The 21,637-nt window shown below is 45.0% G+C and overlaps 1 protein-coding gene across 2 annotated transcripts in view; it reads right to left on the reverse strand.

Annotated features, from left to right (window-relative positions):
* The window catches only part of IGF2BP2 (insulin like growth factor 2 mRNA binding protein 2), a 102,034-nt gene extending 81,795 nt beyond the window's left edge, over positions 1–20,239 (reverse strand). The window contains exons 1-2 of one of the 2 annotated variants that reach the window (XM_037908587.2): positions 19,935–20,239; positions 18,713–18,773 (exon numbers count right to left, since the gene is read on the reverse strand). In XM_037908587.2, the coding sequence (XP_037764515.1) occupies positions 18,713–18,773; positions 19,935–20,112 (239 nt within the window). In that variant the 5' untranslated portion in view covers positions 20,113–20,239. The remainder of the gene's footprint in view (positions 1–18,712; positions 18,774–19,934) is intronic. The other variant, XM_037908589.2, reaches the window with a different exon arrangement.
* Between the last annotated feature and the right edge of the window lie 1,398 nt (positions 20,240–21,637).

A 21,637-nucleotide genomic window follows, 5' to 3' on the forward strand; every position in this document is an offset into this window, starting at 1 on the left:
CTACGGATAAATATAATGCACGTACACAGATGTGCTCGGTACTGATTCCCTTCACACTCTAGACGCCCACTGCAGTTTGCAATCAAGGAATATGAAGAGCAGCCAGGAAGGGCAGATTGGACCCAGAGAGACCCCGATACACATTTATCAGAAAAGCTGTTTTTCTATCAGATAAATTTAACAAAGAAACATCACAGTAAGAACGGTGGTCATGTGCCTCACAGAAAGCGTCTGTCAATTCTACTAGTCTTATTCTTACGGCTCCATAATCCAGAAAGGAAGGAGTACATTGCACAGCACTCTTCAGCTACAGCCCTGATGTAAGAAATAGATTCATAGATTCATAGATATTTAGGTCAGAAGGGACCATTATGATCCTCTAGTCTGACCTCCTGCACAACGCAGGCCACAGAATTTCACCCACCATTCCTACAAAAAAAAACCCTCACACCTATATCTGTGCTACTGAAGTCCTCAAATCGTAGTTTAAAGACTTCAAGGAGCAGAGAATCCTCCGGCAAGTGACCCGTGCCCCATGCTACAGAGGAAGGTGAAAAACCTCCAGGGCCTCTTCCAATCTGCCCTGGAGGAAAATTCCTTCCTGACCCCAAATATGGTGATCAGCTAAACCCTGAGCATATGGGCAAGATTCATCAGCCAGATACTACAGAAAATTCTTTCCTGGGTAACTGGGATCTCACCCCATCTAATAGCCCATCACAGGCCATTGGGCCTATTTACCATGAATATTTAATTACCAAAATCATGTTATCCCATCATACCATCTCCTCCATAAACTTATCGAGTTTAATCTTAAAGCCAGATAGATCTTTTGCCCCCACTGCTTCCCTTGGAAGGCTATTCCAAAACTTCAATCCTCTGAGGGTTAAAAACCTTTGTCTAATTTCTAGTCTAAATATCCTAGTGGCCAGTTTATATCCATTTGTTCTTGTGTCCACATTGGTACTGAGCTTAAATAATTCTTCTCCCTCTCTGGTATTTATCCTTCTGATATATTTATAGAGAGCAATCATATCTCCTCTCAACCTTCTTTTAGTTAGGCTAAACAAGCCAAGCTCCTTGAGTCTCCTTTCATAAGACAAGTTTTCCATTCCTCGGATCATCCTAGTAGCCCTTCTCTGTACCTGTTCCCGTTTGAATTCATCCTTCTTAAACATGGGAGACCAGAACTGCACACAGTATTCCAGGTGAGGTCTCACCAGTGCCTTGTATAACAGTACTAAAACCTCCTTATCCCTACTGGAAATACCTCTCCTGATGCATCCTAAGACGACATTAGCTTTTTTCACAGCCATATCAAATTGGCGGCTCATAGTCATCCTATGATCAACCAATACTCCAAGGTCCTTTTCCTCCTCCATTACTTCTACTTGATGCGTCCCTAGGTTATAACTAAAATTCTTGTTATTAATCCCTAAATGCATGACCTTACACTTCTCACTATTAAATTTCATCCTATTACTATTACTCCAGTTTACAAGGTTATCCAGATCCTCCTGTAGGGTATCCCTGTCCTTCTCTAAATTGGCAATACCGCCCAGCTTTGTATCATCCACAAAATTTATTAGCACGTTCCCACTTTTTGTGCCAAGATCAGTAATAAAAAGATTAAATAAGATTGGTCCCACAACCGATCCTTGAGGAACTCCACTGGTAACCTCCCTCCAGCCTGACAGTTCACCTTTCAGTAGGACCCGTTGTAGTCTCCCCTTTAACCAATTCCTTATCCACCTTTCAATTTTCCTATTGATGCCCATCTTATCCAATTTAACTAATAATTCCCCATGTGGCACGGTATCAAATGCCTTACTAAAATCTAGGTAAATTAGATCCACTGCGTTTCCTTTGTCTAAAAAATCTGTTACTTTCTCAAAGAAGGAGATCAGATTGGTTTGGCACGATCAACCTTTTGTAAAACCATGTTGTATTTTGTCCCATTTACCACTGACTTCAATGTCCTTAACTACCTTCTCCTTCAAAATTTTTTCCAAGACCTTGCATACTACAAATGTCAAACTAACAGGCCTATAACTACCCGGATCACTTTTTTTCCCTTTCTTAAAAATAGGAACTATGTTAGCAATTCTCCAATCATACGGTACAACCCCTGATTTTACAGATTCATTAAAAATTCTTGCTAATGGGCTTGCAATTTCTTGTGCCAATTCCTTTAATATTCTTGGATGATTATCTGGGCCCCCTGATTTAGTCCCATTAAGCTGTTTGAGTTTCGCTTCTACCTCAAATATGGTAATGTCTACCTCCATATCCTCATTCCCATTTGTCATGCTACCATTATCCCTAAGATCCTCTTTAGTCTTATCAAAGACTGAGGCAAAGTATTTGTTTAGATATTGGGCCATGCCTAGATTATCCTTGACCTCCACTCCATTCTCAATGTTTAGCGGTCCCACTTCTTTCTTTGTTTTCTTCTTATTTATATGACTATAGAACCTTTTATTATTGGTTTTAATTCCCTTTGCAAGGTCCAACTCTACTTGACTTTTAGCCTGTCTCACTTTATCTCTACATGTTCTGACCTCAATAAGGTAGCTTTCCTTGCTGATCCCTCCCTTCTTCCACTCCCTATATGCTTTCTGCTTTTTCTTAATCACCTCTCTGAGATGCTTGCTCATCCAGCTTGGTCTACAACTCCTGCCTATGAATTTTTTCCCCTTACTTGGGATGCAGGCTTCCGATAGCTTCTGCAGCTTTGATTTAAAATAATCCCAGGCCTCCTCTACCTTTACATCCATAAATTCTTCAGTCCAATCCACTTCCCTAACTAATTTCCTTAATTTTTGAAAGTCAGCCCTTTTGAAATCAAAAACCCTAGCTGCAGATTTATTTTTATTACTCCTTCCGTTCAGTTTGAACTGAATTAGCTCATGATCACTTGAGCCAAGATTATCCCCTACAACCATTTCTTCTATGAGGTCCTCACTACTCACCAAAACCAAATCTAAAATGGCATCCCCTCTAGTCGGTTCAGCAACTACTTGCTGAAGGAATCCATCAGCTAGCGCATCTAGGAAAATCTGAGCCCTACTATTATTACTAGCACTCTGTCCTCCAGTCTATATCTGGGAAGTTAAAGTCTCCCATGATCACACAGTTTCCATTAGTATTTACTTTATTAAAAACATTAAAAAGGGCTCTATCCATATCCAAATTAGATCCCGGCGGTCTATAGCACACCCCAAGCACTATCCCAGGAGAGGCTCTAATAGTTTTCTTCCCCAATTTAATTTTTGCCCAGATGGACTCAGTCATATCCATTTCATCGCTTCTTATTTCTTTACATTCTATCTCATCATTGATATACAATGCTACTCCACCACCTTTACCTTTATTTCGGTCTTTCCTAAACAGCACATACGCTTCAATACCTGTAGTCCAGTCATGACTACTATTCCACCATGTTTCTGTTATCCCTATAATATCTGGTTTCACTTCCTGCACCAGTAGCTCTAGTTCCTCCATTTTGTTACCTAGGCTCCTTGCATTAGTGTACAAACATCTTAATTTTTGCTGTTTGGCCCCACTCACATTCTGTACCCGATTAGGCACGGTCATTTTACTACCAGTATAACCTATTAGACTTGTATCTACACTGCCCTTCCTCCTACTCAGGGCTGTATCCACTCTTACTCCATTTTCTTTCCTCTCAATGCTAAATTCTGGCATGGAGATTACCTGGACATCTCCCAACCATCTCCCCCTAATTCTTAGTTTAAAGCTCTCTTAATCAGTTGTGCCAGCCTCCATCCTAGAAGTCTATTTCCTTCCCTACTCAGATGAAGTCCATCCCGAGAGAACTGTCCTCTGTCCATGAATGCCTACCAGCGGCCATACATCCCAAAGCCTTCCTTATAGAACCACTGCCTAAGCCATCTGTTGATAGTCATAATCTTGTCACACCTTTGTTGCCTTTCTTTAGGAACAGGCAGAATCCCACTAAAGATCACCTGAGCCTCAATTTCCTTAAGCATCTTCCCCAGCCTAGCATAGTCTCCCTTAATACTTTCCTGCGAGAATCTAGCCATATCATTTGTTCCCACATGAAGGATAATTAGGGGATTCTTTCCCACTCCCTTTAGAATCCTTTTCAACCTCAGGTCTACATCCCGTATCTTAGCACCTGGAAGACAGCATACCCTTCTATTCTCTGGATCAGCTCTGGTTACAGGTCTATCTATTCTTCTCAGTAAAGAGTCCCCAATCACATAGACCTATCTTTTCCTAGTGACGGTGCTATTCTCCAGTCTATCCCTTGTTCCCTCTGGCTGCAAGTTCTTTCCATTCCTATTCTCCCTTGTAATCCTCTTTAACCCATCCTGTATCCTCCTGGGGCTCATATTTGGTGTAATCTCCATTAACTTTTCCCCTTTTCTTATAGGACTAGCTGCTCTTCTCTTCTTCCTTGCCCTTCCACCTTCAGTGACTATCTGCTGAGCCCCTTCTTTTTCCAACTCTGCATACCTATTCTTAAGCTCTATTTCTCCTTCACTAGCCTGTCTTTTCCTCTGCCTGGTTCTTTTAGTCACAGGCTTCCACTGACCACTTCCTCACCCAGTCTCCCCTCAGAATTCCCCAGTCCTGCTTCCATCTGCAAGTCTGAGCTTTTCCCTTCAGATACCTCATGTCTTTGCTCCATAATCTGCTCAAACCCCTTCCTAAACTCTACCAGATTTTCCACCTGCATCTCCAAACCTCGGATCTTTTCCTCCATCAGCTCTATCAGGCGGCACTTCATACAGACAAAACTCTTACCAGGTGCCCCCTCCAGGATCATGTACATACCACAGCTTCCACATCCAGTCATCTTCATTGTGTCTTCCGCTACATGGGTCACTCCCACTGCTACCTCTGTATCTGTCATTGCCTTCCCACCTAAATCCTGTTAATCTGGGAAACACAAACCACACCAAAACGCCACCACCCACAGCAAAAAACAAACACTACAAGACAAACTCCCACTCAAACTCCCCTAGACTCCAAGGCCAGAAGGGACCACTGTGATCATCTAGTCTGATCTCCTGTGTAACACAGGCTAGAGAACTTCCCCAGAATCATTCTTAGAGCAGAGCTTTTAGAAAAAACAGCCAGCCACTCTTCATTTCAAAGTTGTCAGCGATGGAGAATCCACCACGACCTTTGGTAAATTGTTCCAATGGTTAATTACTCGCACTCTTAAAAATTTGCATCTTATTTCCAGTCTGAATTTGTCTCGCTTCAACTTCCAGCCACTGGATTGTGTTAGACCTTTCTCTGCTAGACTGAAGAGCCCATTAGTAAATATTTGTTCCACAGATAGGTACTTGTTGACTGTGATCAAGTCAACCCTTAACATGCTCTTTGTTAAACTAAATAGACTAAGCTCCTTGAGTCTATCACTATAGATATCTTCTAATCCTTTAATCATCTTCTGATCCTTTAATCATGCTTGTGGCTCTTCTCTGACCCTCTCCAATTTATCAAAATCCTTCTTGAATTGTAGACACCAGACCTGGACATAGGATTCCTGCAGTGGTCGCACCAGTGCCAAATACAGAGATAAAATAACCTCTCTACTCCTACTCGAGATTCCCCTGTTTATGCATCCCAGGATCGCATTAGCCCTTTTGGCCACAGCATCGCACTGGGAGCTCATGTTCAGCTGAATATCTATCACAACCCCAAATCTTTTTCAGAGTCACTGCTTCCCAGGATAGAGTCCCCCATCCTGTAAGTATGGCCTACATGCTTTGTTCCTAGATGTATACATTTACATTTAGCCCTATTAAAATGCACATTGTTTGCCTGTGCCCAGTTTGCCAAGCAATTCAGATTGCTCTGTACCAGTGACCTGCCCTCTTCATTATTTACCACTCCCCCAATTGGTGTGTTGTCTGCAAACTTCATCAGTGATGATTTTATGTTTTCTTACCAGTTTTTAATAAAAATGCAAAAAGAGCATAGGACCAAGAACTGATCCTTGCAGGACCCCACTGGAAACACACCTGTTCAATGCAATTTACAGTTTACAGTTACATTTTTGAGAGTCATCAGCCTGCTTTTAATCCATTTAATGTGGGCCATGCGAATTTGATATCTTTCCAGTTTTTTTAATCAAAATGTAATGCAATACTAGTCAAACATATTACAGAAGTCTATTCATCAACACGATTACCTTTATCAACAAACTTGTAATTTCATCAAAAAAGATATCAAGTGAGTTTGACTGGATCTATTGCCATAAACTCACACTGACAGTTATATTATCCTCCTTTAATGCTTTATTAATCACATCCTTTATCTTGCCCGGGATTAATGCCAAACTAATAGGCCTATAATTCCATGGGTGATCATATTAACCCTTTTAAAATATTGACACAACATAAGCTTTCTTCCAGTCTTCTGGAAGTTCCAAGACTTATTGAAAATCAACATTAATGATCCAGCAAGCTCCTCAGGCAGCTCTTTTAAAACTCTTGGATGCAAGTGTTTTTGGACCTGCTTATTTAAAAATGTCTAATTTTAGTAGCTGATGTTTAACATCCTCCAAAGAGACTAGTGGAATAGAAAGTGTTATCACTATCATATGATGAGATTCCATCATCTGTTTTTTCTCCAGATACAGAACAGAAATATTTATTGAACACTTCTGCCTTTTCTGCATTATTATTGATAATTCTATCATTTCCATCTAGTAACAGACCAGTACCATCGTCAGGATTCTTTTTGTTCTGAATATACTTTAAAATCTCCTTATTGTTCTTAACACTGTTGGCCATGGCTTTCTCCTTGTCTCCCTTTGGTTCCCTTATCAAATTTCTACAATTCCTAGCTTCTGATTTACACTTATTACTGTCAACTTCCCCTTTCTTCCATTTGTATATATGCACACATACACATACACACAGAGTTTTGTACAGCTGCCTTCACTTCCCCTCTAAACCAGGTCATTTTTAAACCAATATGACCTTCTTCCTTGCTTGTGGCTTTTGGGGCATCTAATAAGTGTTCTTAAACAATTCCCACTTATCATACACATTTTTCTGATTAAATTCTTCCTCCCAGCTGATTTGGATCATAATTGTTTTCAGCTTTGTGAAACTGGTGCTTTTAAAGCACCACGTGTGTGCGCATATAGATATATAAAAACTGATTTGGACTTTGTAACTGACTTGTGACAACTCCCATTGTTACAAAATTTTGAGATTGCTGCACATGTGAATAATGGTGTTTCTGATTTACTCTTTAATAGTTCATTAATGGTGAATATATACTAAAGTATATACTCTGTTTTCACTTAGGCATCTTCCCTGTATCTTACACCAGATTTAAGATTTTCAGTGGTATCAGAAAACACTACACGCTGCAACACCAATTATGTGCTGTACTTTGAGCTGCTTGGATGTAAAAGCACTGTAGTGGTCAGTCCCACGGACACTGAAGAGTCCAGAGACAGAAGCAGGACTCCTTCAGTAATCTGCTACATGTCAATACACAGAGAAGTCTGCACTTTCAGGAAGCACGTGGTTAGAGTCCCTCTTTGTACATTCCACTTGGAAAACAGGGAATGTATCTTCTAGTGTCATCAGGAATTCAATATTCTCTGCTCACGTGAGATTCCTGCCAAAATTGTGTGTCAAGTATTTCAGTGTAAGAATAGCTCTGGAGTAACCCGGACGTCCTTGTCATTCACTTAGGATTCAGGATGCCAATTTCCCTTCTCAAACTGTTTTCTCTTTTCTTTCTTTTTTTGGGGGGTGGGGCGAGAGGTTAATTTGGTAATATGTATTTTCTTGATCATATCCACATCAAACCATCCGGCTGAGTTTGTTCTTTGCCTGACTTTCACAGGCCTTGCTAATGTCAAGCCTTTGAGGAAACAGAATTTTTGAACTCCGCTGTTTGCATAACAATGCCAGCTCCTCCCTGCCCCCCCCCAACACACATTCATTCAGTAGCTTACAATGGCACAAAGGCCACATTGCACTATTTCATTCTCAAGATAAGTCCATTCATAAAATTACACTCATAGAATGTACAGCTGGGAATTCAGGATTCCATAATTAAGGGCTGACGAATAGATATTAATCGACAAGTACCTTGCAGGATTCCTCATGTTACACAATAAAGGGCCACTGCTCTGGAGACTATAGACACAGGCTCACAAACAAGATTTAGTTCCTGCCCCAGGGAGCTTGCAATCTAGGAGCTGGCTTGTGCCATTAAGGCATAGCCCTGAGTAGGCAGTGATACAGGAGGCCGTGTTTCCCCTGGAATTCCTAGGGGGAAGTGTTTTATGGCATCATGCACTGCATGATCTCCCCCACTCCCAGCTGTGCTAACGGGTGCAAAGCCACCTCAACCCTCCCTGACACTTTCAGGTGGCTGAGCTACAGCGGTGCCCACAGTCTGGGGTGGCCTCTCTGCTTGCTGACCCCTGGCACCAATATCTTGGGGGGAAACGTGCTTCCTCCACTCCCTGTCCTCCCTCACCCCCACACACCCATCTGGGGGCCAGCCAAAGAGAACCAGGAAAAACCACGTGGAGACACCATGCCCAGGAAGGCCGGCAGGCGAGGGCTCTATCCCTCAAAGGAGCCAGTCTCAGACGACGAGGGGTATGGCAGTGCCTTACCGTGGTAGGCAATTACTGACGTCAGAGGAGTGAGTTCTAAGGGGGATTCTGAATGCAGGGGGCTCACCTGGTGCCACGGAGATGGGAGGGAGCTGCAGGCACAAGGGGCCCCAGTCTCTGCTCCACTATAGCCCGTTAGAGTGGCTCTGCCGGCACACAGGGGACAGGAACCCTGTGCTTCTGGCCAGCTGGGAACTGCTCCTGTATAGGGGGAAACCCCAGGTGGCACAGAGCTAGCATGATGGCTCCCCCAAGCAGGGCACGTGGCCAGAACCTGACTCACCCACTGGCAAGTCATTTGGGAAGAGTAACAGGGCAGAGAGGCCCAAAAGGAAATGAGAGGGGAGAAGGTCAAGGCTGGGGCTATAGATGGCCCATTTGGGGACAAGAGGGGAGGAGGGAAATGGGATGATGTTTGGAGAGGGAGGTGGAAACAAGCGTCAGTGTTTAAGGCACAGGAGCACATCCAGGAATGTGGAAGGAAGGTAGTTGGAAGAGAAGGGGGAAGTAGTGAACGGGGGAGCAAGAAGAGCCTGCAGGTGGAGGAGATAGGGTCCGGGGGTCAGAGAGAAACCTCAGTGTCAGGAAGCAGAATGAAGGAGGAGAGGGTGGAGAAGGGTGGCAGGAAGTGACTGGATCTGGTGCGAGCTACTTCTCTCCACAGATGCTGGTGAGGTTATGAACAAAGCAGAGGGGCAGGGAGAGCAGAAGGGGTTGGGGCTGGGCATGCAGGACTTGCTGGGGGTGACAGAGCTGGCTCAAGGGGGGTGGTTGTTCTAAAAAAGGGGAACAAGCTGACAGAAGAGGACGTGAGCGAGGACCCTATGTTTTCTTCAGCACGCTCGAGTGGGGGTACAGGAGGCAGCCATGCCAGGACTGGAGGGCAGTGGGAGCAGGGCAGTTAGGGAGGAGTTCCCAGTGGCGACCGGAGGAAGGAGGAGAGGGCTGGTGCTCACAAGGGCTGAGCACACAGACTATCCCTGCCATGGCAGTCCCGGGAGAAGGGGGAAAGAGCAGAGCAAAGAGAAGAAAGATGAGGCCAGGAAGAGGGAACTCAGAGCAGCAGCTGGTAAAGCCAGGTCTAAAGAGCAAGCAGGGCAATGAGTGGCTGAAGCCAGGCCTCGGAGGCCAATAAGAAAGCCAGGGAGAGGCAGGAAGAACCAGCAAAATCTGGAGGGTGGGAGCTGACCTTGCCCAGGTTAAGGGCAGATTACTGGGATGGAGGCAGAGAGATCTGAGGCTGGGGGAGGGAGGGGGAAGAAGACAGACAGGAGCGAAAGGCTTGTGCAGACAGAGAGGCTGGAAGGCGTGTGAGCAGCCTGGCCGTAGAAGGCACAGGAGAGGCCCCCAGGGGCCAGTGTGGGAGCGAGGAGGCAGCAGGAGAATGGGATACTGACACTGTGAGTGGGGGTTAATTTGCTGGAGCCAGAGCAGGCATCCCGAGGCAGGAGAGGCGAAGGAAGAAGGAGAGGAGGACAGGTGCCAAGTGTGCTGTGGATCTGGAGAAGAGGCATTGCAAGGGCACAAGTCATTCCAGGCTAAACAGCTTCCACTCTAATCAGAGCAGGAGCTCATCAAGCAAGGATTCCCATAACACTTCTCCTCTGACCAGGGCAGTGAGCAGCCTCCGCAACCTGCCCTACAGGCGCAGCCGGCAGCAGAGAGCCCGGCTGCGTGCCACCTTGTAAAAACCATAGCAGAGGTTCCTCTAGCAGCCTGCTAGCTACCTGCTGGTCACCCTGCCACCGTCTCCACACCGTAACCCGGACCTAGAGAATCGGACAGCAGTGACAAGCATCTCTGTGGGAGACCAGCTGTGTCCTCAATCCTGGCCATCCACTTCAGCATTAAACTGCTGCTGTCATTGCCTCGCTGGCCCCTGAGAATTTGGGTGGGGAAACGGGTATGCCAGCTGCATGCAACAGTTCCCTCAATGTGGAATGAAAACATTTGCGTCGTACTTGGGCATTTCTCATCTGAGCAAACCTTGCATGTCTGCAGACTTCACTGCAGCAAGCGGCACGTCTCCCCAAAAGGATGTCGCTGGCTGTATCCCTCTCCAGCAATACACCCCCCAAACATCAGGCTTACAGCCACTGGGACTAGGTATTCCGATTGTCTGACAGTAGTGCCAAGCACTGTGCTTGGTGCTGTACACATACAAAATAAGAGAGAGTCCCTCCCTAAACAGCTCTCAGGCTGAACAAACAGGACAGACTGGGGAGGGGAGAGAGAGAAAATAGTATTGTTATCCCTATTGTACAGCTGCGGAAGTATATGAAATAGAGATCAATCTATATCAAATGAATTGCATCAGTGCACATAGCTATAACATATCAGAGAGATTCCTTCAAGGAAGGAATCAAGTTCCTCCAAATTACAGATGCCAGCTTTTGCTGGCTTGGGCAAAGGTTCTCTGTAATGTTAGTTTTTAACCATTACTAAATATAGGTGCTTTACCCCTCCTCCCCCCCACCTATGGAAAAGCTTGCCATTTCAGAGCGATAGTACCACAGCATCACTGCATGCGACCAACCAAAGCAGGTCACTTTGTACACTGACAGCTGGTTTGGGATCATTTAAACTAGATATCGGAGATAGGAACTAAGGTGGCCTGGGTGGACGTTTCCTTGTAGCTCTCTAATCTGTATTTTGCATCCAGATTAGATCAATATGATGTATGAAATTTCTAGCAACCCTGTGCTTAAGTGACTTAATGAACTTCATCCAGCTGCTCTTCTTAATTTAGGATTGGCATTAACCACAGCTTCTTGAATAAACTATTCACTACTGACTTTATAAAAATAAGTGATCTTCTTATGCTATCTGAAGGAAAAGGGATGAGGAGATGGATGGGAGTACAATATAAATGGCTTGTTCTCTCAATTTTACTTCCAATTCTCACACCTCAACAGCAACACAAAGAGGAAAATGGGGGAAAAAAACAGGCTAATGGAGAAGTGACATGTGAAAACATGTCACCACTATCAGTATCTTTCACTGACCTGAAGAAGAGCTCTGGGTAAACTGGTCTCTTTCCCCAACAGAAGCTGATCCAATAAAATACATGTTCTCACCCACCTTGTCTCTCTGTTGCCACCACAGACAATTTACTTTGCTGAAATCTCCCCCGTCACACTTCACAGACCCTTCAGCCCCAGACACCCCCAAGCAAGGCATTTGGAAAAAACCATGTGTTGCGCTTTAGGAATTGTACTACTCTACTCCTATTCCCAGTAGACACCTTTCCTGATCATGACAGGATAATACAGCCATTCGCACAAATCAGAGCCCTATCAAGACATAACCTTCCACATGCTAGTGATAGGAAGACAGGAGGAACACATATACACAACAGATGAGCTACAATATTTGTAAAGATTTATTTCTGAGAGATTCTTCAAGAGTTTACTTTTTGCTTTAAACAAGCAGCGAGAGAACTCTAAACTACAGATTCAGGTGGTGTATTTACAATATTCTGTCTGTGCAGATAGGTGTTCATGGGTTTTCCAGCAAGCTGATAAATATAAAGATTGGTATGGTTTACACAGAGATGTAATCTCCTCTCCATAAACATGTGTACCTGACACTCAGAGAAGTTACACACACACACAGAGTAGAAGGAGAATAGCTGCCTATACACAGTGACATGGAGGCTTGTAACTTAATTCCATTCTAGACATTTAGCCTTCTTCAGCAGCATGTGGAATGCTTATAAAAAAAGAGAACATCTTGTCATCAAGAAACAAACCCCAGCATATTAGAGTATGACACTGATAAGTATCATGTAAAGCACAATTTGAAATGAAGAAAATCTCTTGAAAAAGTACATTTCACTAGTTTAAAATGGACTATTCTGCCTGATGAAATGGCATTTACTACAAGCCAGGTCTGAAGCAAGATAATGGAGCAAACACTCAAGCTTTTTTCCTCCAGTTGGGAATCCCATGTAATAGGCTCTGCAGTTCTCTCCCACAGCATTGTACACAAAAATTGCAACTATTCCCTCTCACTGGTACAATATGTGGAAAACCAGAATGAAGTTCACGATCAGAAGAGGAAAAAGAAAACCTTAAAAATAATGCTGAAAGAACATTGCAATTTGGCTGCCCAAAATAGAACACATACATGCCACCAAATGCAAATTATAAGTTTGCAAAAGCAACCAGTGGAATTATAAAGTAAAAGAGCTTTTTAAAAAGTGTTTTAATGACAGTGAGCTTGGGGGGACAATGAATATTTTCAGTGCTGGGTTCCGCTAAGTGTCATTCTGTTTTGCTAAACTAAGAATACTCGGCACATGTAGCAATTCACATATTCAAAACACAGTTCAAATGCCAACTAATTACAATTCCCTACACTGCTATAGGGGAGGTAAGTATTATTTTTAAAATGCATTCAATGTCATCATTCTTCAATAAACCAGTTAACTCAGGTCTACCTGTGACTAAATCATGGCTGTTTAAGAAGATATAAATGATACTCCATATACAGTTAGCTGTGCTCTGGAGACAGACCGCACATTGGTTTGAGACTCAGTTCACACAGCAGCCAGAAGATCCTCTCAGCGTCTATGTGAATCCTTTGATTCCATTTTGTAAAATTCGCGGGTACATTTTTTAAACACTAAATGACTCAGAACCATCTTGCCCCTTTCTAGAAATCCAGAAGGGCAGCTGACATTTCAATCTTTTAGTAATATTTGAAAAATGTGACATGAATAGGCTTTGGAAAAAGTCAAACATTCCCGGATCAGCAAAGTCATGTTTCTTTCATTGCATCCCACATAGAATTACTTGTGTGTGTATACGTGCAAGGAGGCGGCAAGCGGGAGAAACTAAAAGATGTAAAAGTGTCAGACTTCTCTTGATCAAGGGTGAGGTTCCTTAGCTAAAGCACTAAACAGGATCATTTTACATGTAAATAATTTCTGTCACAATTACGCATGTCAGGGACAAACAAAACAACCCCCGGATGGTCATGATATTAGCCCTCTGGCAGTCCACACTTTGTGCCATGTGAACCTCCCCCTTGATATGGAAGTACAGCGGACCGTCGCTAGAGCGTGCATTGCTAGAGCGCAGATTCGCGCGGCGATGGATCCCAAATTTAAATATTTAAATTAGGATCCATGGTAACATGGCCCGTGATACTGTGAATGGATCCTGAACCCCGCGTTCTAGCGAGGGTCCGGTGTACTAAAACATTTAGCAACCACTGCCATCCCAACACTCTGCCCTTCTTCTTCTTTTTTTTTTTTTTTTTGGTAAAAAATATATATTGCTTTATTTCAAACAACTACCACCAAAATGAATCATGAAAATTACATACAAAGCTCAGACCAGAGTCTCTAACTACTTGGGACAGTTGTGAACATTCAGTTTCAGACTGGAATGGTGATTCACACTTAAACATCAAATAGTTTGGTTTCAAAAATAAAATCTACCCCTAAAATGAACATTTTTCTTTGTAAAAACCTCTGTGTTTTGATAAATTATTTCAACAACTAAAGCAAATACCTAGATATATTTAAACCATTTGCACAGTTTTCCATTTCAGAATTCATCTGTACACCCTATTAATGCTGCTCCTCTTTTTAAGAGGAAAAGGAAACTGTTTAATGGGGGATTCCAGCACTACAGAGACACACTAGCTTTCAGCCTTGAATTTTCTAATTTGATATTTTAAAAGTAGCTAAGATCTAGGATTTCCTTTTGAAAACTGAGAAAGATCACTGTTCCCCTAGTCATTCTAAGATTAGATCCACAAGTGTAATTCTGGCAGATGTTCCTTGCCCCTATCTCTTGAACAACTGCTCCATATTCACAGAAAACACTAAAAGAGGATCAGGACATGCCATGGGCAAAGAAGGATTTTAAATGAAGAAAAGTTTCATAAAAGTGCAGCAGGTTTCCAGATTATTAGAAACAGGGTCTTTTAAAAAAAAAAATTGCATTGCTTTGATTCAATTGCAAACATCTAGGTCTGCATATATTAGACATTTGTATTTGTTAAAGTAAATCAGAAAAGTAATATACTACTGAAGTTTTGCCATAAAGTAGAATAGTAAAATATTCTTTAAATGTTCTACTAAATTAGATTTGAAGACTTCTCTAATTAGCTCACCCAGTGCATTGTTCTAGATTATATTAATGTTATACATTTTGATTTTTAAAAATAGCATTGAAAACACAAAAGACGATTTTTCAAATAAAGGAATTGGAAATTTAAAACACTGCAAACATTCAATTGACTTATTAAAACTAATCTGTTTTATTTCTGCCAAATACACATTACATGAAAGTTAACATGAACAGATTTTTGTTTTGTCCGTATTTCACAATTCACAGTTTTCTAATGTTTATTATTATTAACTATGTATTCAGGATCTGCAGTTAAGAATCAAAGTTTTCAATGTATTTCATGTTTGCATAAAAAGCATAATTACAGGACTTTTTTTTTTTTTTTAAACACTAAGCTTCTCATTCAGCAAATTCTTGAAACAATATGATTTTAAGCAAATGAAGCATTCCCTGTTACCAGAGAATTTAAAGTTTACAGGACAAAAAGCGGTTTTTTTTTAAATTAGTTTGTCTATACACAATGTAGTACATACAAACAAAAAACAATTGAGATACTGTTTTCTTTAACATTCTTATAGGAGACAAAAATCACTTGCATTAGAGAGAACACAATTACGGATTTTTAACTCATGAAAGACAAATTCACTACTTCATGCTATTTTTCACTACCTCCAGCCCTTCTACATTACCATGAGGAGGTGTATAGAAAGTGGAGTTTGCAGTGCTACTTCTGACTATTTTACACTATTTCTTAGCTACATAAAGACATACAGATGAGAATGGGGGTTATTTTTGTTTGTGTTTTTGAAATCTAATTCCTGAAAAGGTTCAAGGAAATTTTAACTAAACTCAGCAGCGAGAACAGAACTTACTATTTACACATCAAGAGAGATTTCAGATACATTTCAATAACAGGCATAACAGAGGTTTTCCCTCTTCATTAAATACAAACACTACAATGCTACACTTTCAGTCCAAACATATCACAACACAAAAAGTACCAAACAAAACCATAAAACACAAAACAAACTTGGATCAAAAGATTTAAAAATAATATATATAATTAACCTGGGACAAAGCTAGCGTTTAGGGGAAGTTCTCTGCAGTTTTATTCCATAGTTTTTACATTCACACAGCATCAGAACTGTAGGACAGTAACAGCTTGTGTGTAACATGGAAAGTTTTCAGATCCTACACAGCTAACTCAGACAAAACTCCCTACAAAGTCACTGGCAATTTTGCCAGAGCAAGGGGTGTTGGGCAGTGTCCTGTGCGTGCAGGTTAAGGGTCCCCAAATATTGGTGCCATTGACTTCAATGGAAGTTTTGCCTCACTGCACAAATTCTAATTCTTACAAGCATTAGAATAGTTTGTGGGTTTTCTACAAAGAAAAACTAAATGTAAGCCTGTGTAAGCCTTTATTCCATGATAAAACCATGTTATAAAAAAACAGGATTAAATGTCCAAGCTAACTAATATTAGGCCAAAGACACCTTTATATTAACTGTATGTCTAAAACAAAGCCACAGCTTTTTCAGAGATCAAAAAATGACATGATCAAATCCAAACATTGGAGCTCAGCAATCTGAGGAAACCAAGTAACCAAACTGAAATAGAACCCTCAGGGACAGCTGTACAGATAGCAGAAAAAGGCAAAAGAAATATTAGATACTCTCGACGGCTCAATTTTTTTCCCCCAGAGATCCCCAAGCTTTTACTGCAGGTAAAGAGGAATTCACTGTTCACATCTTTTTGCTTTATGTAACAGACCTGGAAGCTAATACGTCCCCAGAGAACTGCCCTTCTAACTAACTGGGTTCTAGCTCGATCATTCTTAAAGAAGTCCTAAGAGTGCAAGAACACTAAGAAAAAGTTACTGCAAAGATTTAACTGCTTTGAAATATTAGAGAGTTATTCTTTTTTATTTCCAGGTAAAACTCTGCATGCTCATTGCATAGGAAACCAGAACATTGTCACATCTTTCACATGTGTGCATTAGCAACAACCAACAATATCATACCCCGTGCCAGACATTAGCCATTTCTCACCAAACTTCACCAAGCTGCCTCAGTTAATTTTCCATGTACTGTGTTTTAAAAATAATACTTGACAATCAATCACACCCAGCATGAAAAAAATACCCAGCATGAAGCTAAAGAAGCAGCATCAGCAAATTAACACATTCAAGAAGAGCCTTTGCATACAATTTGTATAGTGAGCCTGCGGTTCCACTGAGTTCCACTTCAGACATTTCACAGGAGTACATGTTCAAAGAACACTCTGACTGCTGAGCTATAGAATAAATTCTAAACTTTTTTTTTTTTTAAATTACACATTTTACACACCTGGTTAAAAGATTCAAAGACACTTCAAATCAACAACACAAATATATTTCGTGTTTATTATTCTAAAAGAGAACAAGGAAGGAGAAACTTCAGCTTGCAGAAACAAAAGCCTGAATTATTTTTCTTTTGCTAAGACCTCTTTACAAAGCTGGCATTTAATGCAAGCTGCATTTTGCAGCCTACTGTGTTCTCCGTTAGGCAACCAAACCATTTTCAACGTGAAATTTGCTTTAAAGCTTTCCCTTTACCCACTGCTGGGGGAGGGGACTCAGAGCAGGAACAGAACCAACAAGCTGCACATTAAAAGATGCCCTGCCCCACGCTCTCTGAGCATTGTGAAGTTCACGTCTTGTGGAACTTTTAAAAATAAAATACACCAGATAATACTGCAAATCCTCCACTGCTCAAAAGGTTTTGCATTTTGAATATCAACACGAGAAGCAGCACTGTATATAACAAACTCTCTAAAACACCTTTTCCCCTTATAATAACAGTTCAACTGTACCATCCCTGCAACAGCTAAAGGAAGAAGGCAGGCCTCTCAGAAAAATCACTACTGCCTTTCTATACCACTGCAGATTTGTGTCAGTGCTTGCAATTATATTTCTCAAGGTAAAAAAAAAATGCCCGCCACTATGTTAGAAATTTAGAAAGAGACTGCTGCAGACTTGTACATTTATGAAAGTTTGTGTTAAACAGCTGCCCTAGTAAAATACTACAAGTTGTTTACCTGGCATTATAACAAATTAGACAGTACATCGGATTTATCTGGATCAAGGGCTTCACACTTATAACCGAAATGACCACAAAGATTTTTTTGAATATGCTGCGTCCTGGGGGAACAACAGTGACCAAGCGAAGAAGTGTCATGCGGCGCAATCAGAATAAAAACTAATTCAAGGAAAATGCAAATAGTAAGTCAGTAACAGAAGAGACCCCATCTGCCCACGCACAAACAGACCACTCTGCAGCATCTAAATGACATGCATCAGATTCTATGCCATCCCCAGAAAGTTCTGTTTACACACGTCCCACACTAGTGCGTTTTGGTTACAAACATTTCAGAACTTTGGCTCATAAGCAGCTGCCACGCCAAAAAGGGTTTTTAACTTCTTTAACTCTCAAAACAAATCAAGATGTTGCTCCAAAGCCTTGCGAGATATTGACTAACTTATCCAAAGGACATTTTGTTACCCTCAGCAGAAAGCACTTTAGAGGCAAGAAAAGCAAAAACTAACGAATTGTAATTTTAGCTAGGGAATTTCAGCTGACACAGTAAATATTTACTACTTACTTGCCACAGGAAGTCTTCCACAAAGCCTTTGTTACCATTGTGATCTTTTAAAAGGGGGGGGGGGGGGGAAACTTTTTGCATTTGGTAAACAAGTTACTGCACTGGGAAGAAATGCTTTCCATCCCAACCCGCATGGAGAGAGGAAAGCCCATCAGACTTCAAAAAGTAAATCAATGACTAGGGCACGCAGCTAGCCATAATGAAAGTAAAAATGCAACTATCGCAACTACTTTCAGCACCCTTGCAAACAACCCCGCTGCCAAGGAGCCAGAGCCGTCCTGGGACTCGCCACCCCTCACACGGACTCGAGACAGAGAACACACGGACAGGGATTTACCTTAGCTTTTTAGGGACCGAGTAATCGACCTCCATGACTTTGCCATGCAGCTCCACTTTACCTTTAAAACACAACAACAACAGAGACTCAGCATCGTCCGAAGCACGGTCTGGGAGCTAGGGCAGGAAATCTACCCAAAAGTCGGCGACTGCCCTGCAGCCCGAACTGCGTGGAGAACCCTGGGGCAGGGGGCCAGCCTGCTGGGGGAGGGGGCGGGGGGGACACGGGGTGCTGCCCGGGGGCGGGAGGGCGCCCGGGGTCCCCGCCCGGGACAACAGCACAGTCATTTTCCCAAGCAGCACCAAATGGAGAGGCTGGAGTCCGTAGCCCTCAAAATGAAGGACTGGGGCAGCCATGCTTCCACTCCCAGGGCTCCTGCCGCCCACTCCGCTAACCAGAGCTAGCAGGACTTCGCGGGGCTGCGCTCGCTTGCTCGCGGAACACCATGGCAATCTCCCGGCAGCCCAGCCCCACGGGCCTCCTCTCCTGCTCTCCTCCTGCCTCTCCTTTTCCCCTACCCTGCACTGGGCGCCAGCTCGGCCGGAGGGGCCCGCCGGGGCTGCCAGAGGGCCCCCTGTGTTTGGGGCTGCGTTGGCCTGGCGCTGCCGTGTGGCTCCTACTCCCTGGCTGGGCTGCAGTTCGCTCGGGGCCCCCCAGCTGCCTCTCGGCCGCTCTTTGCTCCGCGCCCCCGGCGAGTTGGGGCAGGGCACCTCGTAAAAAGGTGCCCGAGGCCGGGAGGGTGGTGAGGGGGCGGCCGGGCGGCGGACCCCGAGCCCCGGCTCCTCTCAATAAAATCGGAGAAAAAAATCAGGGAAAAATAGCCCGGCTGGAGGGAAGCGAGGGAGCGGGGCGGGAGCGGCTCGTCCCGCAGGGCCGGGGCGAGGGGGGAACCCGGGTGCCGCGGGCGGGGCGAGGGAGAGGACCCCCGAGGGGCTGGGGGCCAGCAGGGCGGGGGGCACCGAGTGGATTCCTGCGGCGGACCCCCGGGGGTCGCGGAGGGGGGCCAGAGAGGGATCCCGGGAGGGGCGGGGAGGGTCCCTGGGGAGGGGGCGCTGGAGCCGGGGGGCGAGCGGGAGAGGGGCGCGCCGGGGCTCCCCGGGGAGAGGGGGTGCCCCGGGGCAGGGCTGGGAGGGTCCGGGCAGGGCTCGGGGGCGCTCCCCAGCGAGGCGCGGGGGAGCGGGGCGCCGCGGGTCCCCTGGCCTCGGTGCGCCCGGGCGCTTACCCGAGAGGGTCTCGATGGCCCGGATGGCCCAGTTCTGGTCCGGGTAATCCACGAAGGCGTAGCCGGACTTGAGCAGGACCTGGCCGGCCAGGGGCAGCTTCCTGTCCCCGAAGAGCTGCCGGAGCTCGTCGGCGGTGGCGGCGGGGCTCAGGTTCCCGATGTAGAGCTTGTTCATCATCCGCCTCTTCGCGGGGAGCCCGCGGCCCCTCCTGCCCGCCGCCGGCACAGACCCGGGCACCGCGCTGCGCCACCCGCCCGCCCGCCGGAGCCTGCAACAGCGCCCCGCAGCCGGGCAGCGGGCGGAGCCGAGCCGAGCCCAGCCCGCGTGTGCCGCCTCCCCCCGCCCTCCCCGGGGACTCCGCGCAGAGGGCAGCCGCGCCGGCTCCTCCCGCAGCCGCGAGCCCGCCGGGGGCGCAGCGGGGCTCTCCCCGACCGGCGCCGGGATCCAGCGCCCTCCCCGCCGCCTGGGCGGGCACCATGTGCGGGTCGGGCTGGGCTCGCGTGGTGCCCGGGAGCGCAGCGCCCGCTGGCCGAGCCCAGCTTCCGCGGGGTAGCAGCTGCTCCGCGCCCAGGAGCTGGGGAGAGGGGGAGCCCGGGGGCACTGTGCGGGACTAGCTCCGGGCCCCGCGGGCTGGGCCGTGGGGAGTCCCCTCGGGGCTAGCCACGGGCGGGGCGGGTTTCAGGAAAGCCCCTTCCCGCCCAGCTCTGGGCGCGGTGAGCGCTGGAGGCGCCGGGGGCCCAGGGCTGTGAGAGCGCAACGGCCGCCCTGCGCCCCTCGGAGGTGCTGGCGACTCCGGTGTGGGGCCGGGCCCCTGCGGAGCTGGGAGAGCACCTGGCTCACTGGCGGAGGGACCGGGGCAGGCAGCCGGGCTATTCGAGGTAGGGTTGGATCTCCTCCGTTGGACACAACAAGCTTCGTTTTCCGGATCTCTCCCCACAGCTGGCATTTAGATGCCATTTAAAACACCTGGGATGATCGCAGCAATTTCCCATCGCTTTCACAGTGCCCTTGCTTTGGTTGTAGTGCTCGGCAGTGGGTGCATAGATCTTCGCTCTCCCTCCTTGGAGAAGGTCTGGTCTGATGACTTGGCACAAATTATTCGTGCATCACTTGGTGCTCTTGATTTCTTCTTCTTCTACTGCCACTATTATAACATCGAGAGGCCCCTGTTGACATCAAGGCCCCATTGTGCTAGGCCTGTATAGACAACAGTAAGACAGTACCCATCCCAAAGAGTTTAAATCTAAATGTATAAAAGTTTGTAATGGGCAAAGGCTCTTTATTTTATCACTCCCTCCTCAATCTATTGAGGTTTGCCAGTCCCCGCCTTTCTCACAGGGGGCTCTCAGCATGCTCTCTTCCAGCCACCAAAGTTCGCTGAGCCCAACTCTCATTTTAAATAGATGTAAAATCCTGTCCGGTCTAAGGTGTAAATTATTATTTTCCACTAAGGAGCCATTGGCATTGAGCAAGGAAGGAAAGTGAAGAAATTTTTGATTAATTTCTGAACAGTTCCAGTCATAATTTTAGCTAAACATTTGATAATAACCTGTCTGAAGAAATGTGATTTTTCTGTCTATTTTGATTTCAGTCTTTTTTTAGTTGCTGGCCTCCAGAGAAGAGACCCAGGCTGTCAGAGTAGACTAAGGAGAATGGGCAGCCACCGTACATACCTGTCAAATCCACAGCAGATGACCAAATA

This window comes from Chelonia mydas, chromosome 9 (assembly GCF_015237465.2).
Source record: "Chelonia mydas isolate rCheMyd1 chromosome 9, rCheMyd1.pri.v2, whole genome shotgun sequence".
NCBI lineage: Eukaryota > Metazoa > Chordata > Testudines > Cheloniidae > Chelonia > Chelonia mydas.